Raw genomic sequence first — 26110 nt, forward strand, 5'->3', positions numbered from 1 at the left:
TTGAAGGTTTCTTCTTTTTTGCTGGTGAAATTACTGTAATCCAGCTTTTCCTATCTTTCCTGTCATTCTGTGTTTCTGGTAACTGTATCTCATCTGTAATTTTCATAGGTATCGCTTCCTAGATACTTCTAATTTCTTTAGTGATGACTTCATCTATATGTGAATGCAATTTTTCAAAGCTTTCTTCATTACTGATAGAATACAATCTAGTGAGCTCACTTTTCAGACTGTTAATTTCTTTATTTTTCCTTGTCAACTCTTCCCTTATGAATGTTGATTGTATAGTATTTGATTTGTTCTCAATAATGAGATTGTATATTTTTATCTGTGTTTCTTCTTCCTTCTGTTCTTTTAACCTTAGTTTTTCTTTGAGGATGGTGATCTCTTCTTGTTGTTTATTCAGTTCTTTCTGTAATGTTGTGACATCTGGATTGTTGTTCTATTTCCTATGATAATGACATGAAAATTTAAATGACAAGGAATCTTTATTTTGAACGGAAAAAGTGAATTAAAAATATGCCTTGTATACTGTATATAATATAATAAAACAAGCACAATAAACAGATCCACCAACTACAACTAGGTTTAAGCTATCCAATAACTGAAAAAAAACATCGAACATGACGAATAGAAGGGGCCAACCAATCAGGGTTGTTAGAAGTGTTCCAAGTTGTGATCCCTGAAAAAGTACCTCAAATTTAAGTGCGTTATTCATGAATAATAATGTCAATATGCCACTAAAGAAAGACTTCTTGAACTTCTAAAGCTATATTAAGTATCAAAATATATGGTCTTTTTCAGTTGTAAAAACTAGAATATTGCAGGGAACAATGAATCGATCGTTTCAATGGAATGCTCTGCTAAAGCGATATCTCATTGTATGACTTCACTTTAACCTCAAATTAAGGCAACTCCAACTTAAACAAAACAAGTAAACAAAATTAGCACTATGAAATTTTGTGTTTTTGAACCCTGATTAAAACCAGCCTACCAACTCATAAACATCCAGTTCCTGCCATGTAAAGATTAATATCGGGAAATATGTTCATCATCTTAAATAGGGAAAAAACTTTGCATACAAACATGCTGACATTGCTAAACAAATCTTGTCAAAATTGCGTCGTTCATGTTAACGTGGTCGTTTGAAAAACCTGTGATTCTTGGGGTTTCATAACAATTAAAGTCAACTATACAACAACTAATGACTACTCGATAAACAGGTATAAAACAATGCTTCAATTTTTGTATACAAATAGATTTTTTTAGCACTGAATAGCGTTCATTGTCATTTCAAAATGTCATCATTTGCATTTACTATCGAAAAGAGCATACATAAAAATCGCTCAATTTAACATTAATAAAATGCAGTGTGACAAATAACAAATCAGCCCACCAATTCTTAATGATATGTTTCGATCATAAAATGTCAAAATCGAAGATAAATATTGGTTTCACATCGAGAAGAAGGGTAAATAAAATATTATTCAATCACCCCAAATGTCAAATACGACAAATTTCGGGGTAAAGGTATGAAAGTTTGTTGCAAAAATGTGTCGCTGCTGGTAAAATAATTAACAAACTACTAGCCGGCTACAATAAGACCTTGTACAGATATCCTGATTAAAAAATTATGTGAAAAAGCTTGAATTCTGGAATAAAAGACTAAGTTGAAAAAAACACATAGCAATGTGTCAAAAATAGTGACCGACTGTGTACTGATCACATGACAATGCTTTGCGCATACCAGGGAAGAAGGCCAATTCACAACTAATACAATGACTGGGAATAGAGATGTTATTTTCACTGGGTTTATATTTCACCGATTAACCATTTCAGGCATATTCATTGAGTTATAAATTAACAATTTTATCATTTAGTTAACACTGATGGGACTACCGTAGTTAAATCAAGTGGGGTAAGACCAAATAAATGACACAGAGACAAGGATGCCGGTAGGTAGGTATGGGGGGAGCATCACACCCTCACGTGCAGGCGTCATAGCAGCTGACCCCATGATGCAATTCGCAGATTTGAATTACATCATGACATGAACAACGTGGTACCTGAGTGTTGGTGGTCACTACGGCAACCTCACAAGTAGGCGTCGTAAGAGTTGTTGCCACCGTACGAGTCACAATTTAGACTAACACTGAGGCAAGCACACCGTGGTACCCAAGCAAGGCTGTGTATGCTGCAGTGACAGCCCCCAAATTACGCATAGAGAACAACGAGCATGATTGTGTTAGAAAATGCAAGTCATGCAAGCAAGATTTAATTTGCTTTGATGAGGTGGTAGCATGGAGGCTACTCAAAACAAAATAAGAATAAAAATCAAATGACAAGAGCAAAAGTGGTTTGAATGCGACGATAACGCAAAAGTGTAAGGCATGTGCTCAGCGAATGCATAAAGAATTACGAATCCGAGTAAAACGATGCACAAAGTCAAGTTAAATGCTTTTTAAAAATTAATGAATGACATAAATAGTAAAATGAATTACGAATGTGAGTAAAACGATGCATAAAGTCAAATTAAATGTTTTTTTGTTTTTTGTTTTTAAATTAATGAATAACATAATAATAAAGTGAATTACGAATGCGAGTAAAACATTGCACAAAGCTAAAAATTACTTTGATAGTTCAATTGTTCAAGGAATGTTGTACCCTGATTCCGGGTACCTTGCAAAGAGTTTTCATTGGCGTCTTAATGTAGGTTTGGTAGGCATCACTCTTCCATCATCCAAGGCATTTGATTAACCAATCCGGAATTCCTGCAGCTGCAGCGGTGGTGGCAGCTCCGCTTCAAAAACTATGGCTGGTGAATTGGGTGATATTAGGTACACCACCCTGAACGAGGTGAATTTGCAACACATGTGTAAGCTTCTGGCGGGTAAGGTAGTCACCGTTGGTGAATTGAAATGCAGGACTCTGTCGCAAGTGAGAGATGTTTGCAGAATAACGGTGATACGCACGTACCGCACATACTGATGAATCAGAAGCAGCGATGACAATGTTTTGACCCTGCCGAAAAGGATCAGTCTTCGATGCCTTTATGTGAACATTGAGCCCACAGAGAGTGTCATCGATGTGTATATCTGCATGGAGTAGGGTTGTAGCTGTGTCGTAATATGTTGGAGAAGAGGCGGTGAATTCGCTAACTCTAAGAAAGCCGAAAAATGCGATGGTGAATGCTGACCACATCATAAGTTGGTCAATAGGGTGAAGAGAATGAGATGCACGGAGGGCGTTTTTCAGTTTCCGAAGTATACCAATAGTAACAGGAAGTCGTTGGCGAGTAGGCACACTGTGATGTCGCTTGATTCCTTGTAAGGTGCGGTGTAGAGTGTTCCAGTCAGATATATCGTTGACATGTCCTGCTTCGATGTGCAGTCAGGGTGGCAGTCAGGTACAGTTTTATGGTGTTGTAGACTAGCCCAGTCGATGCAAGATATGTAACGAATAATGGTGTTGAGTGTTGAGTGATAGGTAGACCCGGAATGCCATGAGCGAGACAAAACTTGAAATACCGAGACTGACCTGCAGCATATGTTCGCCGTGTCGAGACGGCTAGAGAGTGATAGGCGTAGTATTTGGCTTTTTCTTCGAGGTTACCTATGGCAGTAGATGTTGGAGTTGCTTGATGTAGTCCCTTGTGTTGACTGGGTATTTTGTTGCTTGTGGTGCCAATGAACGGAATCTCTGTACCTGCAATCGGGATAAAGAATCGGCAATGTTATTATTAATTCCACTGATGTGGGTGACCATGACATGAAAATTTGATTTGGCAGCTTTGAAGAAAATATCTCGAACGAGAGCCATGATGAGAGGACAACGCGAGGATCCTTTACGCCAAATGTTGACAATACTTTCGTTGTCACAGTGAAATAGGACCCTCTTTCTATGCCACAAACTCAAGCAAAATTAAAATCCAGTGAATGATTAACCCATTTACAGTATACAGTACTATAAATACGCTTCTAAACAATAGAGATTATTTCCTTGTAAGTCATGCTGTGCTGTGCTAAACAGCTTGAGTCAATATGTGTTGATAGAGAGCGTAATGCAGTCTATGATGGTAAATGGAACAGGAATGAGACTCAAACCACATTATCTCTGGGGTTGATGATGATGGACAAACTATGTTACATGTGACTCAGTACAAATTCATTTACCGGCTGTTTACACTTTTGTTGTTCCTGTAGATCATGCTTAAGCAGAACTGAAGCTAAATTTTTTAAGAGCTGAATATATCATTATGTCATCGAGAACACAAGACTTTTTACCATGATATGAATCAGGGCTGTCTGTACTAAAACATAGACTACAGATAAACCGATTTTTTAGAAATTGTTAACTGCACTACTGTGTCACTCTTCGACATACCAACACCCAACCCACCCGGTACCGATCCATTAGTACCTAACCCACTGGCCGACTTCTACAACTGACTGAGTTCAAATTAGGCCGAGTTCCTTCGCCATCAAACAAAACAAAGTAGGCAGGTTTAGCAATTTTATTAGGCAGGTCCTATTTGGTTGTTGTTTACTTTGATTATTTCTCAGCAAAATTATTTATATCTCATACATTGTATCGGGTTTATTCAGTTTTTCTATTAATATAAATGTTGACTATTTTTACTATTGGAAATAGTGCTCTTTATTTATGTTAAATCCTTTTTTTTTCTTTCATTCATGAAATAAGTGTTCACCCAGGAGATCACATTCCTGATAAATCCATGAAACTAAAGTCTACATGTAAGTTTACACAAAGGCAATTATTCAAAGAAGTAAGTTGATTGTGCCAGTCATTGGTATATTTTATGTTTTTTTGACTGTAAGGAGTAATGTGTTTTGACGGTTTTGTTCCATCTATTTTGTAAGTAGAGGTGCTACCTTTACCATACTATTTTTTCGAAAGATCTTGAAGTAATACATTGGAAATCTTTCCCTATATCTTGTTGGTAGTGGGTTATAAGAGGAAGTCATGTTGTTAAAACAATGTTGATGTTACATTCATAAAGTTGTTTTATATATTTATTCCATTAATGTAAACTGATGCCAGTATTTACTATTAGTACATACATTGTATACATATGCCAACATGATTGAAATGAAAGTAAAGGCAAACATTTCCCATAGGAACCATTGCCCGTAGAAAGTGAGGAACCGTGGATTGAAGAAGAAGATGCAGCATTAGTTGAGTTCATATCTCTGTACCAGGAAAAGAAAAAAATACCCTGGCAAGCACCCCGAAATAAAGATTTTTGGAACAAATGTGCATTAGCAATTGCACATAGAACAAAATTACCCCAAAAAAAAGGGTAAGTTAACAGTTTATGTGTTTATTTTGATATGTATGTACACTATGGGAGTCTTTGCAGTTATTGTGTCTGTATGTGTGTGTGTGTGTGTGTGTGTGTGTCCGTGTCCGTCTGTTCCACTGATATCTCAAGAATCGTAAGCTGGTTTTTGATGAAACTTAATTAGCTAAGTTTTAGCTGTTCCATGACTGTTCCACTGATATATAGACGCTCTGGGATAATGCACAGACCTGATTAGTTTCGATTGAAATCCTGTGCTTATTAATGACCTAATCTGCATATTAATTCACCAATTTTAAGCATTTTTATTTGTTTCTCATGTACTATTCAACAGATTTAAATGAAACTTAGTACATGGATGTCCTGAGATATTGAACAGATCAGATTTGTTTTTGGTTGAAGTCCAGTGCATGTTAAATACCTAACTTGCATATTAATTAGCCAATTTTAAGTCCTTTCATTTTTTTCTCTCAACGGATTTCAATGAATATTGATACACAGATGCTCCAGGATAATGCACAGACCTGATTTGTTTTTTTGAAATCCATGTATATAAATGACCTAATTTCCATATTAATTAGCAAATTTCACATTTTCACTTGTTTCTCAAGTACCATTCAACAGATTTTAATGAAACGGGTATATACATTGTTCATTTCTTGATGATATCTTCAATTCTCTAATTTTGATAAATATTTTTGTAATTTTTGATAAAGAGTGATATTTAGCTCCGCTGTTGAATTTGTCAAGCGGAGCTTATCATATGAGTGATTGTCCGTCGTCGTCCGTGTCAATGTTTTACTTTTCGACTTCTTCTTGAAAACTACAAGCCTGAATGCTTTGATACTTAGTGTATATGTACCTTGGGTAGACATCTCTCAGATTTGTTCATTTCATGATGATATCTTCAATTCTCTAATTCATTTTTTTTAAAAAGTTATATTTTCGACTTCTTGTTAAAAACCGCAAGTCCAATTGCTTTGATATTACATATATAGGTACTACATGTGGACCTCTCTCAGATTTGTTCATTTTGTAATGATATCTTTAATTCTCTAATTTTGGTGAATATTTTTGTCATTTTTGGTAAAAAGTGATATTTTCGACTTCTTGTTAAAAGCCGCAAGTGCAATTGCTTTTACATTACATATATAGGTATTACATGTGGACCTCTTTCAGATTTGTTAATTTCGTTGTGATATCTTCAATTATTTAAATTTGATGATTATTTTTGTCATTTTCGGTAAAAAGTGATATTTTCGACTTCTTGTTAAAAGCCGCAAGTCCGATTGCTTTTATATTACATATATAGGTACTACATGTGGACTTCTTTCAGATTTGTTCCGTTGCTTTTTATATATATATTGTTCATTTTCTAATGATATCTTCAGTTCTTTAATTGTAATGTGCATTGCTAACAGCGACAGCCGACAGGCTGCTTGTTTTGACTTCTTGTTGAAAACCGCAAATTCACTACGTTCAATTACCCCCCATAGACTCCTGTCAGTCAAAATGACTATTTTGAACTGTAGGCATTAGTCTGTGATGACGGAGAGAGAAATCTAGGTCAGGGGAAGCCCCATGACCTCAAGATTTTTCCCTTGGGTCACAAACCACGTGGCTGAGGCAATGAGGCGGCACCATATTGGCTCCCCATTCACTCTTGTTTTTCTCTGCGCTGAGTGAGGTGTCCGATAAAAATGATGCGATCAGCTCATCAGATTTTTTCCCGTTCGTAGCCATGATTTCGGTTCACTTTGTGTCAGCTTTTTAACTGTAATTTGTTGCTCTCATGCATGTCTTGTTCATTTTTTACCCATGTGTTGTCAGAAATGGATAGCAAGAAGGGTAACACGCCAGAGGCTCTTCACCTTCCTTTATTTTTTGTCACAAAGATCAAGGCGATCGTACGGTAGTTGCCACCAGGAATTACCAGCTTGCTACCCACATACATGTAGCAATGCTATTTGTGTTTTTGACTTTGTGCGGGCCTCAGGGTTTTGCCTAGTGATTTTTTTTTTTGTAACAACTGGGGTTCTAAGGTCTGGGATGTTTTCCAAGGCCGCGTGCACATTACAGGGACTGGCCGCGTCACTCTAGTTTGTAGCAGTCACACGTACTATAATGTAAGTGTGAATGAAAGTCCTCCTACTTGTCTACCGGTGCCTTGTGTACCGCGGTGACGAGTGAGAGGCTCGATAGTGGAGGTCCCGAGATTTCTCGCCCCCCCCCCCCATCTGATTAAAATCTGATGTACAGTGTAGTGTACGGGTTTTAATTATTTTGGCTATAAACTTATTTTAATTTTATTTGTTATTACTTTTGTTATTAATGCCCTTTTATTTTATTATTATTTTACTTTGATTTTGATTTCGTGTTTTTTTTTTAATTTCGCCCTACATACATCTGACCCAATGCCTATGTAACAAGATTTCAACGAGACCCACTATCGCCGATTTTAGTCAACGAATCACAGACCTCCTTCTATTTATTTACTTATTGACTCTTACACAATCCCCGGAGGGAAAGAAAATGGTCACAAAGTACAAGGAGAAATATATATATAAAAAAACAAAACAAAATCACAATATACTAAATAACAAATACAATCACTAAATTACTAAATAATACAAAATCTCTAAAATACAATCTAATATAAAATTACAAAATTGACAGCAGGCATTAAGATGTCAAGTAAGACCCTGCTTCCTGACTTCAAAGCTTTTACTTATGAACTGTGCTACTGGTATAATAATGTTTTCATTCTGTAACAATTCCATGAATTTTTTCTCTGCAGGTTTATTTTCAAATGCTGGGATCATATCCTTAGCTTTATTGAACAGTTTGTCACGCAACTCATTATATTTGTTGCATTCCAGCAGAAAATGCATTTCATCCTCAATTAGACCTTTGTTACACATGTCACAAACCCTGTTGTTTAATGGGATTTTTTTATGACGACCCAAATCAATTTTGAGACTATGGTCACTAAGACGAAATTTGGTAAGCACACTACGCAGTCCAAAGTTTTTTAGCTTGACTAAATATGGCTCAAGTTTTAAATCTGATTTGATTAGCCGATATGTTCTCAGTTTATATTTCTCATTTGCTTTGGTGCTGTTATCATTATGAACCTCACCTTTCCATCTTGTTAGAAATAAATCCTTGATGCCCAAATCAATTTGTTTCATTTGTGCCGAGGTTAATTTATCACAGTTGTTAACTGAATGATATTGTTGGATATTGTTTAATAATGATGTCACTTCTAGATACTATTTACTTTTAATGTTTTGGTTAACCACAAAAGCTTCCTTGAGTAGTATAGTATAGCATAGTATAGTATAGTATAGGATAGTATAGTATAGTAGTATAGCGCACATGATGACGTCACCGGGCAGAGTCAGTTGGCAAACACACTCAAATAAAATGGCGGATTATACTGACATTAGCAACCGAGAATAACACAGCTTTTCGGTAAGTTTATCATTGTCAAATGCAACGAAAGTCATTTTTATGTTAATATTGTGGCTCGAATGGTTTGAGTTTAGATCGTTATTTTGCGTAGTTATTCTGGGAGTGACGATTTTGTTTCCACCGGTTCGACCGAACACCGGTGTCTTTTTCCAGTCGCTTGCCCTGGAGACGGGTGATTTTTTGTTGACCATCGGACCAAAATCGTCTACGGTATTGAAGCTGTAGCTTTAAATAATCATCAAATTGTATCAACATTTTGTACATTATACAATACTCTTTATTAAAGTAATTGAGCTGATTTGGACTGGAATAAAATATTTTTTATTTGGAACACATCGCAATTGATCAGGAAATATTTTTTTGCTCCAATTTTCTGCGTCGATGCCATGGGAAGGTGACCGTTATACAATTTAAAATCAGTTTGCATTGTTTACTATAGCTGTTTACAGTGTTATAATCATTACGATTTACTTATTTTTTGTTTCTATTCTAGATAATTATGCTCAGTGTTTGATGTAAAATTGAAGCGATGACTGAATGAACGAACCTTGGCTGGCGAAGATGTATCTGGAAGTGTACAAATTTGTTGGAAGTGAAAAAAATATTCAATGTAATGACAAAAATTGTAAAATGCTGTGGAATTTCTTTTGTAAATAAAAATATACTAGCAATTTTCTATTAATGGTTTATTCAAGTGGGCAAAATATAATGTACAGAAAGATTTCCTGTATACACTGAAAAGTAAACAACCGACAGCCTCTATAAAAGGGGAGCTGTGATTGGCTGTTACTTATGTGAGATTTGAACGGGACTTATATAGGCGTCGGATCAGATGTAAGTAGGGCGGAATTTAAAAAAAATTACAAAATCAAAATATGTTTGGCGGAAGGCAGAGTCCGGAACCTATCGACTACTACATGCCTCGCGGGGTCTCACCTCGGTGGAGGAGAGATCACTCCTGATGTGAAACCACCGGACCACACGTCTCTGTTGCACTGATTGCGCTGGTCTATTCCGGTACGGAAGAATTGCGTAACCGATCCCTGGACTCTTCAGGTGGCGATACACGATTACAAGATTCTGCTGCAATCTCCACCCCGCTGGCATAGCCCCCGTTCAGGGCACTACCAGGGGACCCCCGCGGGAGCAATCCGACAGGAGGTAGATAGTTTGCTTACAAAGGGTGCTATACACAGGATAGGGCACCCGGCATTAAGTCTGGGCTTCTATTCACAAATATTGGTGGTTCCAAAGACTACAAGTGGCTGCCCCCTGTTCTGTACTTAAGCAGACTAAATCAGTATGTGCTTCCTGGAAACGTAGAGCACTGTATTATTCTCCATGCTCTGTTTTTACTGGTTAGCCTTGCTAGATTTGAGCGATACTTACCCACACATACCGATACACCCAGTGAGTCAGTGACTTCCTCGATTCACCCAGTTGGGCCAAGTAGTCGAGTGCAGGGTGCTCCCCTTCGGGTTTTGCATGGCTCCATACGTATTCAGTGTGGAAACAGGTGGTTCTACTGCTGTGCCGGTACACATCACATCACCATGACCTAGATTGCTGGTTGCTACACAACCCAACAAGGGGTGGTTAGTCAAACAGTAAAGCTAACACCAGATTTTCTAGACCGGTTGTGCTTTCTAGTAAATCGAGCAAGTCCCACCTTCAGCCAACACAACAGTTGGTTTTCCTGGTCAGGGAGTTCGACACGGAGATGGGCTTGGTACGGTCGCCACAGGCCTGTTGACTAAATGACCTAGTCAAGCGCGTAGTCAGCGTTCCCTTCGAGAACTGATGCGGATCATCAGTTTCAGGGTAGTTCCCCCAGGTCGTGTTACGCAGCTGCCTGTTACAGTGCACTTTTGTTGCAACACCAGGCTCTCTTACGGGAATTGGAGAGGCGAGTAACACTCTCGGACCAAGCAAGGGATGCCTTGCCCTGGTGGTCAGCAATTGCCAACCTCGGGCAGGGGATCCCCTTGGACCCACTCGCCATGGCTATGATTCTGGAAACAGATGCCTCTCTCACATGTTGGGGAGTGCACCTATTGGACGAACAAGCCCAATGAAAAATATGGCCCCTGCATTAGATTTAGGGCTGCCATATCAACTGGCTTGAACTGAAAGAATTGCGCTTAGCACTGATTCACTTTCTACCTATAGTTCGAGACCTAAGAGTCTTGCTTCGCATGGACAACACAGCGGTGATCTCTTATAGCGACAAGGAGGAGGGAGATCAGATCCCCATCGTTGTCAGTCCTAGCGGAGCAAATTCTCCTTTGGTACCTGGAATACAATGTGGAACTAGCCACACACTACCTTCCAGGGATGAGAAATAGTCAAACGGAAGCTCTCTCATGGCAGCTTAGTCCCCAGAACACGAAGTACAAGATACCCCAATGGATAGCTACAGACTGTTTCAGCGGTGGGACGGCCCAAGGTTAGACCTATTCACCACACCCCAGAGTGCCAAGCTCTTGACATACACAACACTCCTGCCGACTCCAGGAGCCTGGGCCAGGGACACTTTGTTGATGCCTGTGGACCCACATGGACGTGTACACCTTTCCTCCCTTCCCGCTATTCACTGGGTACTGGAGAAACTTTACAGGAGCGCATCTGCACTTTGACGCAGGTGGCGCCCAACGGGCCAAGCAAGGTCTGGTTTCCACTACTGTTGGAAATGTTAGTTCACAAGGGGTGCTTCTGGACTTCCAGATCTGCTGTCCCAAACGCTTAGTGCACTGCCTTTGAGTACCACTTATATGCATCAAGGCTCTCAGTTGACCCACTCAGACTTTTTCTGAGTGGGCTGCCAATGTCCTGGCCAGTATGAACAAGGATCCCACCAACACAGCCTACGCCTCAAAATGATACACTGATTGGTGTAGTGGAAGGGAGATCCATGCCATCCCTCTGTTGGCCAGGCAGCTGACTTTTCGTCCATCATTTAGACGTAATGGACTTGTCCTTTCAGTGATTGTTGGCTATAGGTCAGCCTTGTCACCCACCATTGGAGATTCTCTGGGGATGAGGCTAGCCAGTTGTCCTACCATTAGGAGGCTGTTTACTGTTTGATCAGAGGCCTAGACCCCGAATGAGGGAACCAACCAATTGGAACTTATCGATTGTGCTGGCCGCTTTAAGCAGACTGCCCTTTGAGCCTCTCCGATCAGCACCACTCAAACTTTAGTCACGGAAAACAGTCTTCCTACTCGCCCTCGCCTCAGGTAGGTGTCAGGCTGAACTAGGGGCCCTGTCCTTCTTGGACTTGTGTGTCGCCTTTATGGAAAATCAAGTTGTGATAAAGACACGAATCCGGTTTCTCGCCAGGAAGCAAATCCTGGACACAATCTACAACCGATCATCATTCCCGGCTGGCAACATTGCCAACCCGGAGGATCAAGAGGAGTAAATATGTATGTCACACGCAACATAATATTACCGTAATTGGTATAGTACAGGTGTGATGGTTCAAATACCAAAATGGCAACAGTAACATAAAGACTTCCCTGGCGGCGATGATAACATACGAACACGGAGTCAACAGATGAGGTTTCAACTGGTACTGGTATTATTATACTCTGCAAACATCAAGTACAATAACTCGGTAAAACTCCAAACCTCCAATAACTAGATACTTAACTCCAACACAATTCAACGAGATCTCCGATCTCATCGCAGTGCTGAACAACTCCCCTATATATACTCACACTGTCTATAAATAGACCATTACATCAGCATACATAATGAGTATGGAACTTACTACAAATTTCTAGAATGTTCCATTACCTATTCAACCAGTTTCTAAAAATTCCACCCAGACACAGTACGGTTCTAGAACATTCTCAGTCACACGGAAGTGGTAAACAAGTCGTATGCGACAATGTAGTACATGTAAATACAGTATTCCTTATTTGTGCTTCATGCCTCCAATACCTTCAGCACACAGGAGTTCTTTCTAAGCTTTTTCTGATTTGAGATTATGGCAAATTAAACAGTTGCAATCAATATCCATAGATACTCTAACTAATGAATATTTATTCTGATATTATTCATCAATGAGATTGCGAGAAATCTTGCAATTGCAAGTATCCTGTTTAGCAATAATTATCTTAAACTGCATACTGTGGGGTTGTCACAGTGTAAGGCCTGCTTATTACTAATGAGAGGGAACCCACAGAACTCACACTGGACAGGGGGTTCTTTCACTGCCAGTGTGGGGTAGACAAGACAATAGTACTGGAAATGAAATACACATGCACCAAAATATGGTGTTAAAGCTCCTGGCTTTAATAACCTCACAAACTAATTACAAGAAATAAAGCACAGAAAAATACAATGAATAAAGTCACTAAAATAGGGGATTGCTTAGGAAAGTGTGCATTCTCCAGGATGTAGAAATGGACGACAGTCAATGAAATAAAGGAATCTTGCAGAAGAATGCTGGTATTCTGGAGGGCACCGCTGGAAGCAGGAGATTGCAGAGCAGTTCATACAAGTCTCACACAATGATGGATGTAGCCTGTATCACTTGTCACACAATATCGTGGCAGCAAACACTGGATACCAAGTTGAAATGATGGACACTAACTGTCCTGAGTCTGTCCAATTTATAGGCATGGTTCAGTGACACCACCTGGGTTTTCACATGAGCCAATCAGAATTATTAAGGTAATATGACAAAAACATAAAATAAAGGATGCTGACAGGGGTGAAAGTACTGAGCTCTCATACAATCTTTTGTCTGCATTTTCAAGATAGCATGCTAATACTGTATTTAGAATGTATTTTGGTTTAATTTGAAAAAAACAAACATTTATTAAATTTTATCTTAAATTTACACAGGAAATGAATGTCGAAGTCGATGTACAAAATACATGAAGACAAATTTTGGCAATGTGGAGGAAGCAGCACTGTGTTATGGTATCAGTTACCTAGATGACATTCCTGTATTATCTGCTGAGGAGTTTGTGCCATTGTCACCGATGGCAGAATTCAGCCCAACCAAGTCACAAAAGACGACAGCAGGTGAAGCAATGCAGGACATTATTAATAAATTTCCTGTGTTAACGAGCAAACAAAAGTCAAGTCTCTTGTTCCAGCTTTTATTGACATACATGTCCAATGATATCTCCAAGAATTTAACTCTGCGGTATGTGAAACCAGACTTCATTGAACTCTTGGGCCGTGCTCTAGAATCACTGGAAGAGTGTTCAAAAAAGAATATTATATATTTATTATGTAAAAGCTTGGGAGTCAAGCGGGATGATATATCCTCAGTTGTGAAGCACACATATGATGTTCTTGAAGCTCATAATGTGAATGATGAATCTAAAGAAATAGAAGATATATACAAGAATGGAGACAACCTAAACATAATAAGAGATACATGTAAGGTGAATACTAAAGTACTATCTGTGAAATGAGAGCTTTTTCTATTAATATAACAAAAACTGTTGCTAAAGAAAATCTAAGTCAACCACATTGTAATAAACATTTTTTAAACAGTTTTAATTTATGTTTACCATCAACAAGAAAAGAATCATTATGATTGACTAGGCACTTTAGGAAATACTATGGAAGTTCGTAATGTATTACCTCAATATGCGTCTTTTCCAAATTCAATTCATTATATCTATTACAGTGATTATTTAAATATTACAGAAGCTCAAACAAACAGTATTCTATCTATTGTTATTGCAACAGTTTGTTGTAAGGGTATCGGAGTTCATTTGTTTAACGTTTTTAAAACTGTTGACTTATGTTTGTATGTTTAGTTTTTCCAGATGTGAGTTGCGTTCATGCACAGCTCCTTAGCACGGGCTAAGAGGTCAAATTCCTTAGCCCGTGCTAAGAAAACGTGCGTGAACGCTTAGCGTGGGCTAAGGAATGCTAAGTACGGGTTAAATCGGATCCGAATTTAAGACGTCTAGCACGGGCTAACGAAGTATGCGCGAATGCTTAGCCCATGGCTAAGCGCCCTCTGCGACGACCTTTGGGTGTGAAAATTGTCCCATGTTCGTATAAGCATAGACCTAAGGTATATGGTATAACGACTCTATTCCACCAGTCATTACTCCGGGTTCGCTTCCACACTGATCGGGTCGCTGTAGTAGAGCGTACAGCAGCTCCAATTGTAGACAAAATAAATTTGGTTCGCTGTCAACAACATGCATTAATAAAACTCTGTATTCTGTTACGCCCATTGTATACTGTTTCTGTGCATCCAAATAAGTTGGGTCCGTCTTCTCTCGCGTTCCTGTGCACGTTGCTTCAAAATAATTAGAACGAAATTAGAATCTCGCGCGTGTCATCCATTTTTTGTTCATAAATAGCGGCTTACCAAAGGTCACCGACTAATGGCACCCCTTAGCCCGTGCTAACGACTGGCCCTCCCTGTGCGTGGACGCAATTGGGTCTAGCCGAAATGCAAATATGCTAGATAAGCCTAAATCAGCTTAAATCTTAGCCCGTACTTCGTGTAACGTGAACACAACTAATAAGTGTGGGATTGCTTATGATTGTATCCTATTAGGCAAAAGTCAACATAGCGAGTGTTTCTAAAACCAGAGGAATTTTAGAAAGTGAGTACAAGAAAGATATAGGTAAAGATATAAAGGTAAAATAATTTTTTAAAAAAACCTCATGAATTGAATTTACACACAATTAATGTTCTGTTTTAATCCCAGCCCATGCAGATGAAATCCAAAACGAGAACTTATGGGTTGGTCTGTGTGTGCAAGCTTACGGAGCTGTATTCTGAACACTGCTGAACCAATTCATTTCAAACCTAAAACATACTTAATACCTTACACATAGTACAATAGTAATTTCGTAATTCAGTGAAAAATGGGCGACTGGTGGCCATTGTCTGGAACCAGGTCTTATGTTTTCTTCAAACTTAGTGGAACATAGTCTGACAAGTTGGCGTAGGTGGCGCCCTGGGCTGCTGCGATCCCCACCACCGCAGCAGTCCAGTGCGCCACCTACGCCAACTTGTCAGGCTAAGTGGAACACTGACACATCACTTTGATTTGTAAATTTCTTCTCTGTAGTTTGATCATTCAAGCTGTCCTAGATATTCATGTTTAGTCAACTATAACCACAGATAATGTAAAGATATATAATTAACTCCTTTCATTTTATTTATGTATGTGTAGGTTAAAACTCTTGAACAGATTAAAAAAGAAATACCTGATGGTAAATGGTGGATAAAGGCAGATGCGATAGTCATAAAACCAAATATTGAGGAATCTCTGGAGAATGAATGGTTTGGTGATGTTGACCTAGAAGATGGCAAACTGCAAGAATCACATAAACAATACATTGAAAGGTTGAAGTTTATACAATCCATGGGAGTAACTGTTGATAGCTTGAAAAATGATATTGAAGTAATGCTCAAAAAAATGGAGGAGGATGTTGAGCTTCTAAATTCACCATTTGAAAGTACTGAAAAACAGCAGAAAGCATTGAAGAGCCTGAGTGTTGAAAAGTTTGAGCAGTTGAAAGTCGAAAATTCTAATTTGATGAAAGACCTGAGCAATATGAAAGACTTATGCCTTGATGCTACACTCCTGAATGCATTGAAAAAAGAACTGAAAACAACAATTGAAAAGCTGTTAAAGTACACAAAGGCTATTACTCAGTACAAAAGACAAGCAGCAACCCATCTTATGATGTTCATAATTTCAGATGAAAAGCGTAAGATGAAACCATACGCCATTCCTATAAGAGTTGTACCATATAAATCAATAACGGATGCTCGTCTACATGAACTTGGAGAAGAAATAAAAAATACAATGGAGAAGGTGAACATGACTGTTATAGGTTTGTAATGGTTGTCTGTACATAACAGTATAAGTTTTAAAATGTCTTAATACACTCCAACAAAAAATGTCCATGTCCTATAAGAATCCTACACATATCTAGGAATATAAAGCTCATCCTATAGGACAGTACTATAGAACACAGTTATATATACTGTCACAATGCTACAAAACAGAAAGTTGTATAAGACAAGCAATACTGTCTTATAGAACAAACACTGCTATAAGACTATCCTCTATCACTGATAATGTCCTATAGGACATGCAATACTGTCTTATAGAACAAACACTGCTATGAGACTATCCTATATCACTGATAATGTCCTATAGGACAAACACTGCTATAAGACTATCCTATATCACTGATAATGTCCTATAGGACATGCAATACTGTCTTATAGAACAAACACTGCTATAAGACTATCCTATATCACTGATAATGTCCTATAGGACATGCAATACTGTCTTATAGAACAAACACTGCTATGAGACTATCCTATATCACTGATAATGTCCTATAGGACAAACACTGCTATAAGACTATCCTATATCACTGATAATGTCCTATAGGACATGCAATACTGTCTTATAGAACAAACACTGCTATAAGACTATCCTATATCACTGATAATGTCCTATAGGACATGCACTTTAGGACTCATTTAGTATGGTTCTATAGGACAACATGAAGTTCAAGAAGGATCCTGTGACTGAATGTATAATTCAGTTTGAATATTTCTTTACAGGCTTTGTCACTGACGGAGAATTTAATTCTTTGAGAACCAAGGAATCATCAAGATTACCAATATCAGTAATAGCACTTATAAGATATTCCAAAGCTTATGCTCGTCGTGTAAAAAATATTGAAGAGTATTTCACACTTGGGGACAATGGTATGTAGTATAACATTAATGACTTCAAATTAAAAATAATAATATAAAGCATGTGACATTGATGTATATGTATCATGTGTTGCAGATCACCCTTTGGAGAGACATGAAGCAATACCTTAGGCAGATGTGGTTTGGTTGAATACATTTATTAAAGAGAATGGTTGCTCATTTGATAATGCTTTACATATACTGAAGAGAAAGTTGTTTCCTTTTCATTATAATCCCCATCCATATGGTAAGATATTATTATGTAATTTGATTTTTTCTATTTTTTCTATCTTTCAATTTGATACTAAATTTACTGACTGGTAGCTATTTAGTAAATATACCATTACATACAATATTTACTCGTAATCGCAGCAAACTAAATAATGAGTAACTTACTTATTAGTCCCCGTTCGGGGACTTATAATTTGGTCTCCGTCCGTCCGTGCATCCGTGCGTCCGTCCGGAGTCATATCTCAGAATCACTTGGACCGATTCCGTTCATTCTTTGCATGTGCCTAGTACTTTATGTGGGACATATGCACATGCAGTGGTTTAGCGATTCGATTCAAAATGGCCGACTGGCAGCCATCTTGTTTTTTGAAAATGTTGTATTTTGAACATGCTTTGTCAGTTGTCATTCAAACTTGGTACATAGATTATACATGTTAGGATACATGTCAATGATGATTTATTTCGCAATTGGATCAAAGATGGTCGTCTGGCAGGCATCTTGTTTTTTTTTTATGCGGTATCTTGGACGTGCTCTGTCAGTTTTCATTCAAATTTGGCACATACATGTACAGTACATGTACTTTATACATGTTAGGATGCATGTCCATGACAATTTGTTTCAAAATCTGGTCGAGGATGGCCGATTCACAGCCATCTGACTTTTTGGCCTTACTACTATATTTCCACAATTTATGTACTATTTTCATTCGTATATGGCACATTCATTAAACATATCAGTGTGTTTCATAATCAGATCAAAGATGGCGCCGAATAACGGCTGTTTTTATTTTTGGCCATATTATTACTACACAGGACACGTGTTTTGATGTAAATAAACAATCTGTTGTATACGCCACTTGGAACTCAAGTTTCAAGGACACGCTCGCGACAACCCCTCAGCTTTAATATGACGACCACAAAGAGAACTTTCAAAATTTTAACGGGGACTGTGTCATTTTCAATGACTTGTTTTTAGTGTTGTAGTAGCTAATATATATGTATGGGCCACAGTGTGTGAAACCTTTGTTCTCTGTCAACTGATATGGCATATCAAAAAAGTGATTTAAAGCATCATAAATGTGTTAAATTTAAGTGTCATGTCCTGTAATTTACATATGTATAATGCTCAAAACAGTCTACTGGGACTGTATTATTGTAGTTACACGTAAAGGTGAAGATGAAGATGAAAAAAAGGATGAATGTTTAAAGTCATTGTTGAGTATTTATGTTTATCAACATCAAGTTGAGAAATGGAAAAGAAAGGGTGTCGATTTCAGTAAACATCTGTATGTACCAGAAAATTATAATAAAGTGCCTTTCTATGTGCGTGAAAATCATTCGCATATGTTGGTACATATTGCTAAGTGTACACGTGATGGTGAAGTTCCAGTTCAGTTTGACAGATTGTATGAAGCTTTACAAGACACCGGTATGTTATTGTGATGTTTTAATTTACTAAATGAGAATCGTGTTGGATGTATGACCTATATACTGTAAAATGACTAATTTTCACTGGGTTTAAATTTCACTGATTTACCATTTCGGGCATATTCAGTGGATTTTAAATTCACGGTTTTATCATTTAGATAGTGTGTTTTATGCTAAATTTTACATATTCACTGTGTTTTAATTTAGCGCATTTTTCACTCATAGAAATAAGCCAAATTAAAACCCAGTGAATAGTTAACCATTTTACAGTATTACCACAGGGAGCCCAGGAACTATAATCAACTGTAATACGCAGTCGATATGAGCGGAGGGGGGGGGGGTCGGCTGGTATCCAGTGTAAGAAATAGACAAGGGATGAAGGCTCCAGCCAGCTCACATTTTTTAAACTCGAAAAAACAGACGAAAAGAATGAAAAATAAAATATAAAAAAAATCCCAGGTTGAAGAATATTTGTTGCTTCTTCAAATTTCGCCAAAGCCCTACCTACATTTTACCGATATCTGCTAAATAAATCAAGAAAACTACTCAAATTTACTCCATAAAGGAATTCCTAACGGTTTGCCCGAACGCATGGCACAGTCGGAGGCGTGGCCTGTTCAGCATTTGTCAACAACCAATCACAAGACTGGTTACGAACCACATTGAGGTCACGACTCGGTTAGCCTTGCTCAACTGGTTCGTAACCAGTCTTGTGATTGGTTGTTGACAAATGTACTGACGCAATTCTTCGGAAATGCCCGAAGACTTTCCGGTAACGCAATGCGGAAGTGAATTATCGATGTTGAAGTACGATCTGTTGGAATTGATTTCAGCGAATAAACGACATGGTTTTTCCAAAAAACTAGTAACTAACCATTTTTTTATTTACCGCATTTTACTTGTATTAACAGATCATTGTCGAAGCGTAGTTTACGCATGGTTACCGCGTTCTACGCATTCACAACATGTTCACAGCGGTCAATATCCACGCTGTATCATATAAAAACGATTACCAAGATTCGTTACGCAAGACCAAGTTTTAAATTAGTTGCATTTTGAAAGGGTGGGCGCTTTGCCGAATGTGACCCCAAATATAAAAATTGTGCAAAAGTGGGGAGTGGGTGCTTGTCCGGGCGTGGGTGCTAACGCGGTCGAGTACGGTATGTTGTAAACACATTAAGTGGATTCTTTTAAATCCAGACAAGCTGTAGAATTACTGAAAGATTTTAAAAAACATGTCCGTATTCCGATGACATCACCTAATAACTAATGTTGCTTATAATGGAAAGTGATCATTTATTTTAATGAAAAACTTAATTTTTATATTATTATATACAAATGCAAAGAATGTCTACAAATTTATCTGCTAATAATTAACTGTTTTTTTTTAATAGATCTTAAAAAAGCTGCACAGATAAAACGAAAACAAAAACTAAATGTGAGGGATGCGGAAAGTATGTTTTCGCCAGCAATGGTAAATTTCTTCAGGAATAAGGGGTATGACACTGAGGCTAAATATACCTCATTAGTCTGTAATTGGCACAAAAGTGTCGATATGATAGATCTCAGTGACGATGAAAGAATTCAGTATGGTCAAGACATGCTGGATTACTTGTTGGAAGACTGGATGCCTTGGTACTGGTATAAAAGGGATTATACTTTGATAGATCCTTTAAGGTAAATCTTTTTACAGTATGCTTAATTAATGGTATGGAACCCTATTTTCAATTCATAGATAAATACATATTGATCAGGGCACAGTCCCTCTATCCTTAGTCTGGAACAGTCATTGTATTGGATGTGAATTGGCCTCCTTCCCTGGCAAAGGTGTGTTGCGAGTATATGCAAAGCATTGTCATGTGATCAGTACATAGCCGGTCACTATTTTTAACATCATCATTGCTATGTGTTTTTTTACAACTTAGTTGTTTATATTCCAGAATTAAGGCTTTCTCACATAATTTTTTAATCAGGATATCTGTATAAGGTCATATTTTAGCCGGCGATTAGTTTTTTTGTCATTTTTGGTAAAAAGTGATATTTTCAACTTCTTGTTAAAAACCCCAAGTCCAATTGCTTTGATATTACATATATAGGTACTACATGTGGACCTTTCTCAGATTTGTTCATTTTGTAATGATATCTTCAATTTTCTAATTTTGGTGAATATTTTTGTAATTTTTGGTAAAAAGTGATATTTTCGACTTCTTGTTAAAAACCTCAAGTCCAATTGCTTTGATATTATATATATATATAGGTACTACATGTTGTTCTAACTCAGATTTGTTCATTTCATGATGATATCTTCAATTCTCTAATTTTGATGAATATTTTTGTAATTTTTGGTAAAAAGTGATATTTTCCACTTCTTGTTGAAAACCGCAAGTCTGATTGTTTTGATACTTTACATATTGTTCATTTTCTAATGATATCTTCTGTTCTTTAATTGAAATGTGCATTGCTAACAGCGGAGCTATCTCAGCCGAGAGGCTGCTTGTTTATCTATTTTACCAGCAGCGATCCATTTTCGCAACAAATTTTCTAGGACCTGGATGTTTATGAGTTGGTAGGCTGGTTTTGATGTGTATCAGGGTTCAAAAACCCTAAATTTCATAGTGCTAATTTTGTTTACATGTTTTGTTTACGTTGTAGTTGCCTTAATTTGAGGTCAAAGTGAAGTCATACAATGAGGTATCGCTTTGCATGACAATAACTTTGCCAATTTTAATGAATATTCTGACGGTATCGTAATCTGTCTGACCCTTCTGACTCCCTTGGCCCGGTTTGTTTACCTGCAACGTGGTTTGAGACAAAATAACACTCGTCGTTTCCAGACTAGGGATAGAGGGACTGTGATTAGGGTTTTGATGACCAAATTTTTAAAATTATCAACCATAGATTGAAAAATAGTGGGATTTAAATTAAAGTATACTAACGCTCATATTTGCATAATAATTACCATGATGAATCGTTATTGATTGAATGACAGAATTATTCCATGCAAATTAGTATGTATGTTGTTGTGAAACTATCTGTGTGTATTTCAAGTGAATTCTACATGCATGACAATGTGTATATAGAATAAGCAATCATCAACAAAATGGATGCTATCTTAATTCATATTTACAAATCAAAGTAGTATTTATCAACATTAATAATAAATTGTTCCATCAAATTTTAAGAAAATTTGAATAAACATGTCAAAGATCTGGTCTCCTTGTCAAATTTTAATTGCATGTTTGGAATCAAACTGGCCACAATACATGATCAGATCAAAACAAATTTGTTTGCATATGTCCAAGAATAAGGTTCCACCAAGGTCTTGGGTATGTCTTGATTGATATTCATGAGGTAGTGAGGTCAAAGGTAGTGAGGTAATGCTCATTTTAGAGTATGCATTTGTATGCATTTGAACTTCCTTATTGTGGCCATACTGGAAATTGGCCTTGAAAGGTTGGAAAATGGACCTTTTATAAAATCAAGGTTACCGGTATATGTAATTTGAAGAAAAAACTGAATCATTGCATCTTTGTGTTTTGTTGATAGGCCTATTAAGAACATAAGAGGATTCACCTGAGAGTTAATAATTGCACTGGTTGCAAATATTGAAGGCCAAAATCATAGAAAGAATCTAAACAAGATCTATGGTGGACCAGAGCATCCACGAGCATCCACGACAGATGATGTAGAAGATTTTTTCTGTACTGTTAAAAAGATCTTAAGTTTGGTGGAGCATAAAAATATCATAGACAATTACAGGTATGTTTTGTCATCATCATTCTTTTATATCCTGTCTAAATACAGTTATATATATATGAACAATGCTTTAATTGCAATAAGTGAGAAAGCAACTAATATGATATATTGTCTATATATTGTTTATAGCAAAATATACAAGGAATTTTCAAAGAAACTGGACCCATTTTACTATTAGTGTAGGTATAATGAATACCATTTAAGTGGAGTTGAGAGCTTGGATATCGGGATATCGAGATGAGCCAATCCAGGTGCATTCCATGCTAATAGAGCAAATATCCCACAATGAGGAACAATGAGTGTGTGCGCAAGGTTCCACAATCTTCACAACCACCACCAGATGGATATGAAGTTGGGTCTGTGAACACTCTGCACAACTCTTCATACATTTTTTTATTTATTTTATTCATTTGAACTGAAATACTGCACTATGATGCGACAATCATGGAATTAATAAAGGAGTGAAACTATGCCAAGGATATCTGATGGTTCGTAGCTAAGCGCTTTCTTTCAACCTCAACTGATAACTCACAGACCTCACCCAATATGGCACAGAAAGAACACAGAGGATTACAACAAGCCAACATCTTGTCGCTCTTGGCATCACTGAACGATAAGATTAGCTTAATACTGTCAATGAAAAATCAGATGAATGAGCTGCGGGCAAGCATGGATTTTATAGTTAAATTCTTCGATGAGTATAAAACGCAAATAAAGAAATTCAAAGTTTCTACTATTGAAAGGCAATATGAATGAAACATGGAAGGTAATTAATGAGGTTCTAAATTTAACACAAACACAAATTTATCATCCCCAAGTAAATTAAAAGGGAATGATAATTCTGATGAATATTTATCAAATAAATCTGAAATTGCAAAAACAGTTTTAATAATTTCTTTACAAAAAATGTGCTTGACCTTGCCTCTAAAATTTCATGGCAAACTGTTTTAGGGATTTTTTTAAATGAAAACTACCGGTATCCAAACTCATTTCGTCCATTCAGCGAACACAAAATAATAAGTCAAATTCGAGATCTAAATAAAGTCATGATGCTGTATGTGCACTCCATTTCCTGACCACTTGAACATGTCATTAATGGTTCCTTGACCCAAGGTTATTTTCCAAAGTTTGCAGTAATCACTCCCATATAAAAAAGGATCTGTTTGGGATGTAAATAATTATAGACCAAGCTCAATTCAATAAAATAGTTGAATCGCTGATAATACCGATATGTACAACGTATTTATTACCTTTGGTATCTTCATCGATCTCAAAAAAACTTTTGATACTGTATAGACCATGATATCCTCCTGTACAAACTTGCATACAATGGGATAATGGGTCTTCCACTTCTCTGGTTTTTATACTATCTTGAAACCGCAAACAGACTGTAAACATCTCAATAATTGCATGTCACCCCTTAAATCGGTCAAGTGTGGAGTTTTCCAAGGATCTTTGATTCATTATTCTTTTTTATTAATGACATTGATAAATAAACAGACTACTTTGACTTTTTACAATTAATATAATCTTTAAAACTCCCCCAAACCAATTAAGGTAGAGATGCAATTTACCTGACAGGTATTTTAATTAGTTAATTAGGAAACCAAGATGACCTCCCTTGTCCACAAAATTATATATTTTCGGAGAGCTTATTGTACGAATTTTAAAATTTTGTTAGTAGTTTTTTTTTATAGACACTGTGCTTTTTTGGTCAAAAGTGATTTAAAAAAAATTAGCTTCTAAACCATGCTTCTGTTTCGTGTCAAAATTGGTTGATGGGTACATCTGTTTACTATGAAGAAAGTCCCGTCTTGAAAACTGTCTACCAGTTGTTAATATTGCAGGGCAGCAGCTCAAATTTCACAACTTCAAGTTTATGCATAAATTAACACCCAGGCTAGTTGTCTGTACGATTGTTGTAACACTGTTCAACCAAAAACAATGCCCAGACGGCGTTTTGAAGATAAACACATTGTCAATCATTTGTGAAAATTTCAAAACAAAAGGTCAAAGCGTCTCGGAGCTATTTTTTTTTAAAGTTCTGGGATGTGCACTAAAAAGAAGCTGAGATAATTGCTAATTTGCATAACAATTCACTCAGTAAGAAGTTTGATAATGCTCATAATTAAAATGGCTGTAACAGTTCCCAATTTAAATGTATTATCGTTTTGTAAAAAGTTAAATATAGTGCATAATATGGAGATCCGTCATTTCTTTTTTTCACCATGTTTCTTTTTATTATTTATGTACAGCCTTGCTAAATCTTGCTAAGCATTCAAAAGAGAGAATGTTTGCACCTGTTATCTATATTTTAAAATCGTTTTTTGAGTATGTTCCACTATTTACAATTCTACAAAATTTTAACAGTCTATAACCATGACTGTTTGGATAATAAAAAGCAAAAAAAAAAAAATTCACTCCCAAGTGCTCTTGAACCTGCATCTCTATCTTAATATTCGAGGAGGAGGACTACAATTAGATAGTCACCTATTGAGGGCGCTCTTCTTTTATTTCTTAAAAAACATCATCGAATGTCCTTCAAATCACAGTTAAAGTGATTATTCATAATTATTTATTTATTTGTTTTTTTTATTTATAAAATTGTATCCAATGTACTTATTTTATTACAGTTATGGTATATACTATTGCAGTTATAATAATAATAATAATGAATGTATTGCATCCTTAGAAATAGTTTCCATTGGTTGACAGCAATGAAATGTTAGTAATAAAGTACAATACATATAAAACTAAAGTAAAAGTAAAATGTCAGTTATTGTTATTTCTGATTTCAAATATTTTGTATAAGTATTCACCAACTTGTCTTATTAGTACGTCTTCTCTTGAACTCATAATATATTTAAATATCTGGACATCTCTTTTTAATTCTTCTTGAATATTGATATTTTTAAATAACTTTTGTCTTTCTGTTTGATACCTAAGACATTCCATGAAGAAATGTTCTTCATTATACATTTTGATCTGGGTACATTCAAAAAGGTGTTTTTGGTTGGGTAGGTCTACCCTTCTTTATTTCTAAAACATGACCGCTTATTCTGAAACAAGTCATTATGATTTTATGTTTTTAAACTTTATATACATTCTCAGTTTTCTATTATCATTTGTGTAATCAGATGCTATGTAATCAGATGCTATGTAATCAGATGCTATGTAATCAGATGTTA

At 36.7% G+C, this 26110-nt stretch overlaps 1 protein-coding gene across 1 annotated transcript; it reads left to right on the forward strand.

The window, feature by feature from the left end:
- Window positions 1–5204: 5204 nt before the first annotated feature.
- Window positions 5205–25692, forward strand: LOC144341759 (uncharacterized). The gene is made up of 9 exons (XM_085508167.1): window positions 5205–5317; window positions 13646–14196; window positions 15336–15419; window positions 15961–16627; window positions 17373–17519; window positions 17605–17754; window positions 20561–20843; window positions 22713–22925; window positions 23052–25692. Exons 2-6 carry the CDS (start codon window positions 13678–13680, stop codon window positions 17637–17639), a joined length of 1452 nt encoding a protein of 483 aa, XP_085364293.1. The 5' UTR covers window positions 5205–5317; window positions 13646–13677; the 3' UTR covers window positions 17640–17754; window positions 20561–20843; window positions 22713–22925; window positions 23052–25692.
- The last annotated feature ends 418 nt before the right edge of the window (window positions 25693–26110 follow it).

This window comes from Saccoglossus kowalevskii, chromosome 14 (genome assembly GCF_978046115.1).
Source record: "Saccoglossus kowalevskii chromosome 14, keSacKowa6.1, whole genome shotgun sequence".
Lineage (NCBI taxonomy): Eukaryota > Metazoa > Hemichordata > Enteropneusta > Harrimaniidae > Saccoglossus > Saccoglossus kowalevskii.

What these genes read in the sequence shown, in the direction of transcription:
- LOC144341759 (XM_085508167.1), top strand. Translation starts at nt 13,678, where the DNA reads ATGAAGACAAATTTTGGCAATGTGGAGGAAGCAGCACTGTGTTATGGT. An exon ending in GGTGAACATGACTGTTATAG is followed by an intron (nt 16,628 to 17,372) that starts GTTTGTAATGGT and finishes ATTTCTTTACAG; the next exon opens with GCTTTGTCACTGACGGAGAA. An exon ending in TTTCACACTTGGGGACAATG is followed by an intron (nt 17,520 to 17,604) that starts GTATGTAGTATA and finishes CATGTGTTGCAG; the next exon opens with ATCACCCTTTGGAGAGACAT.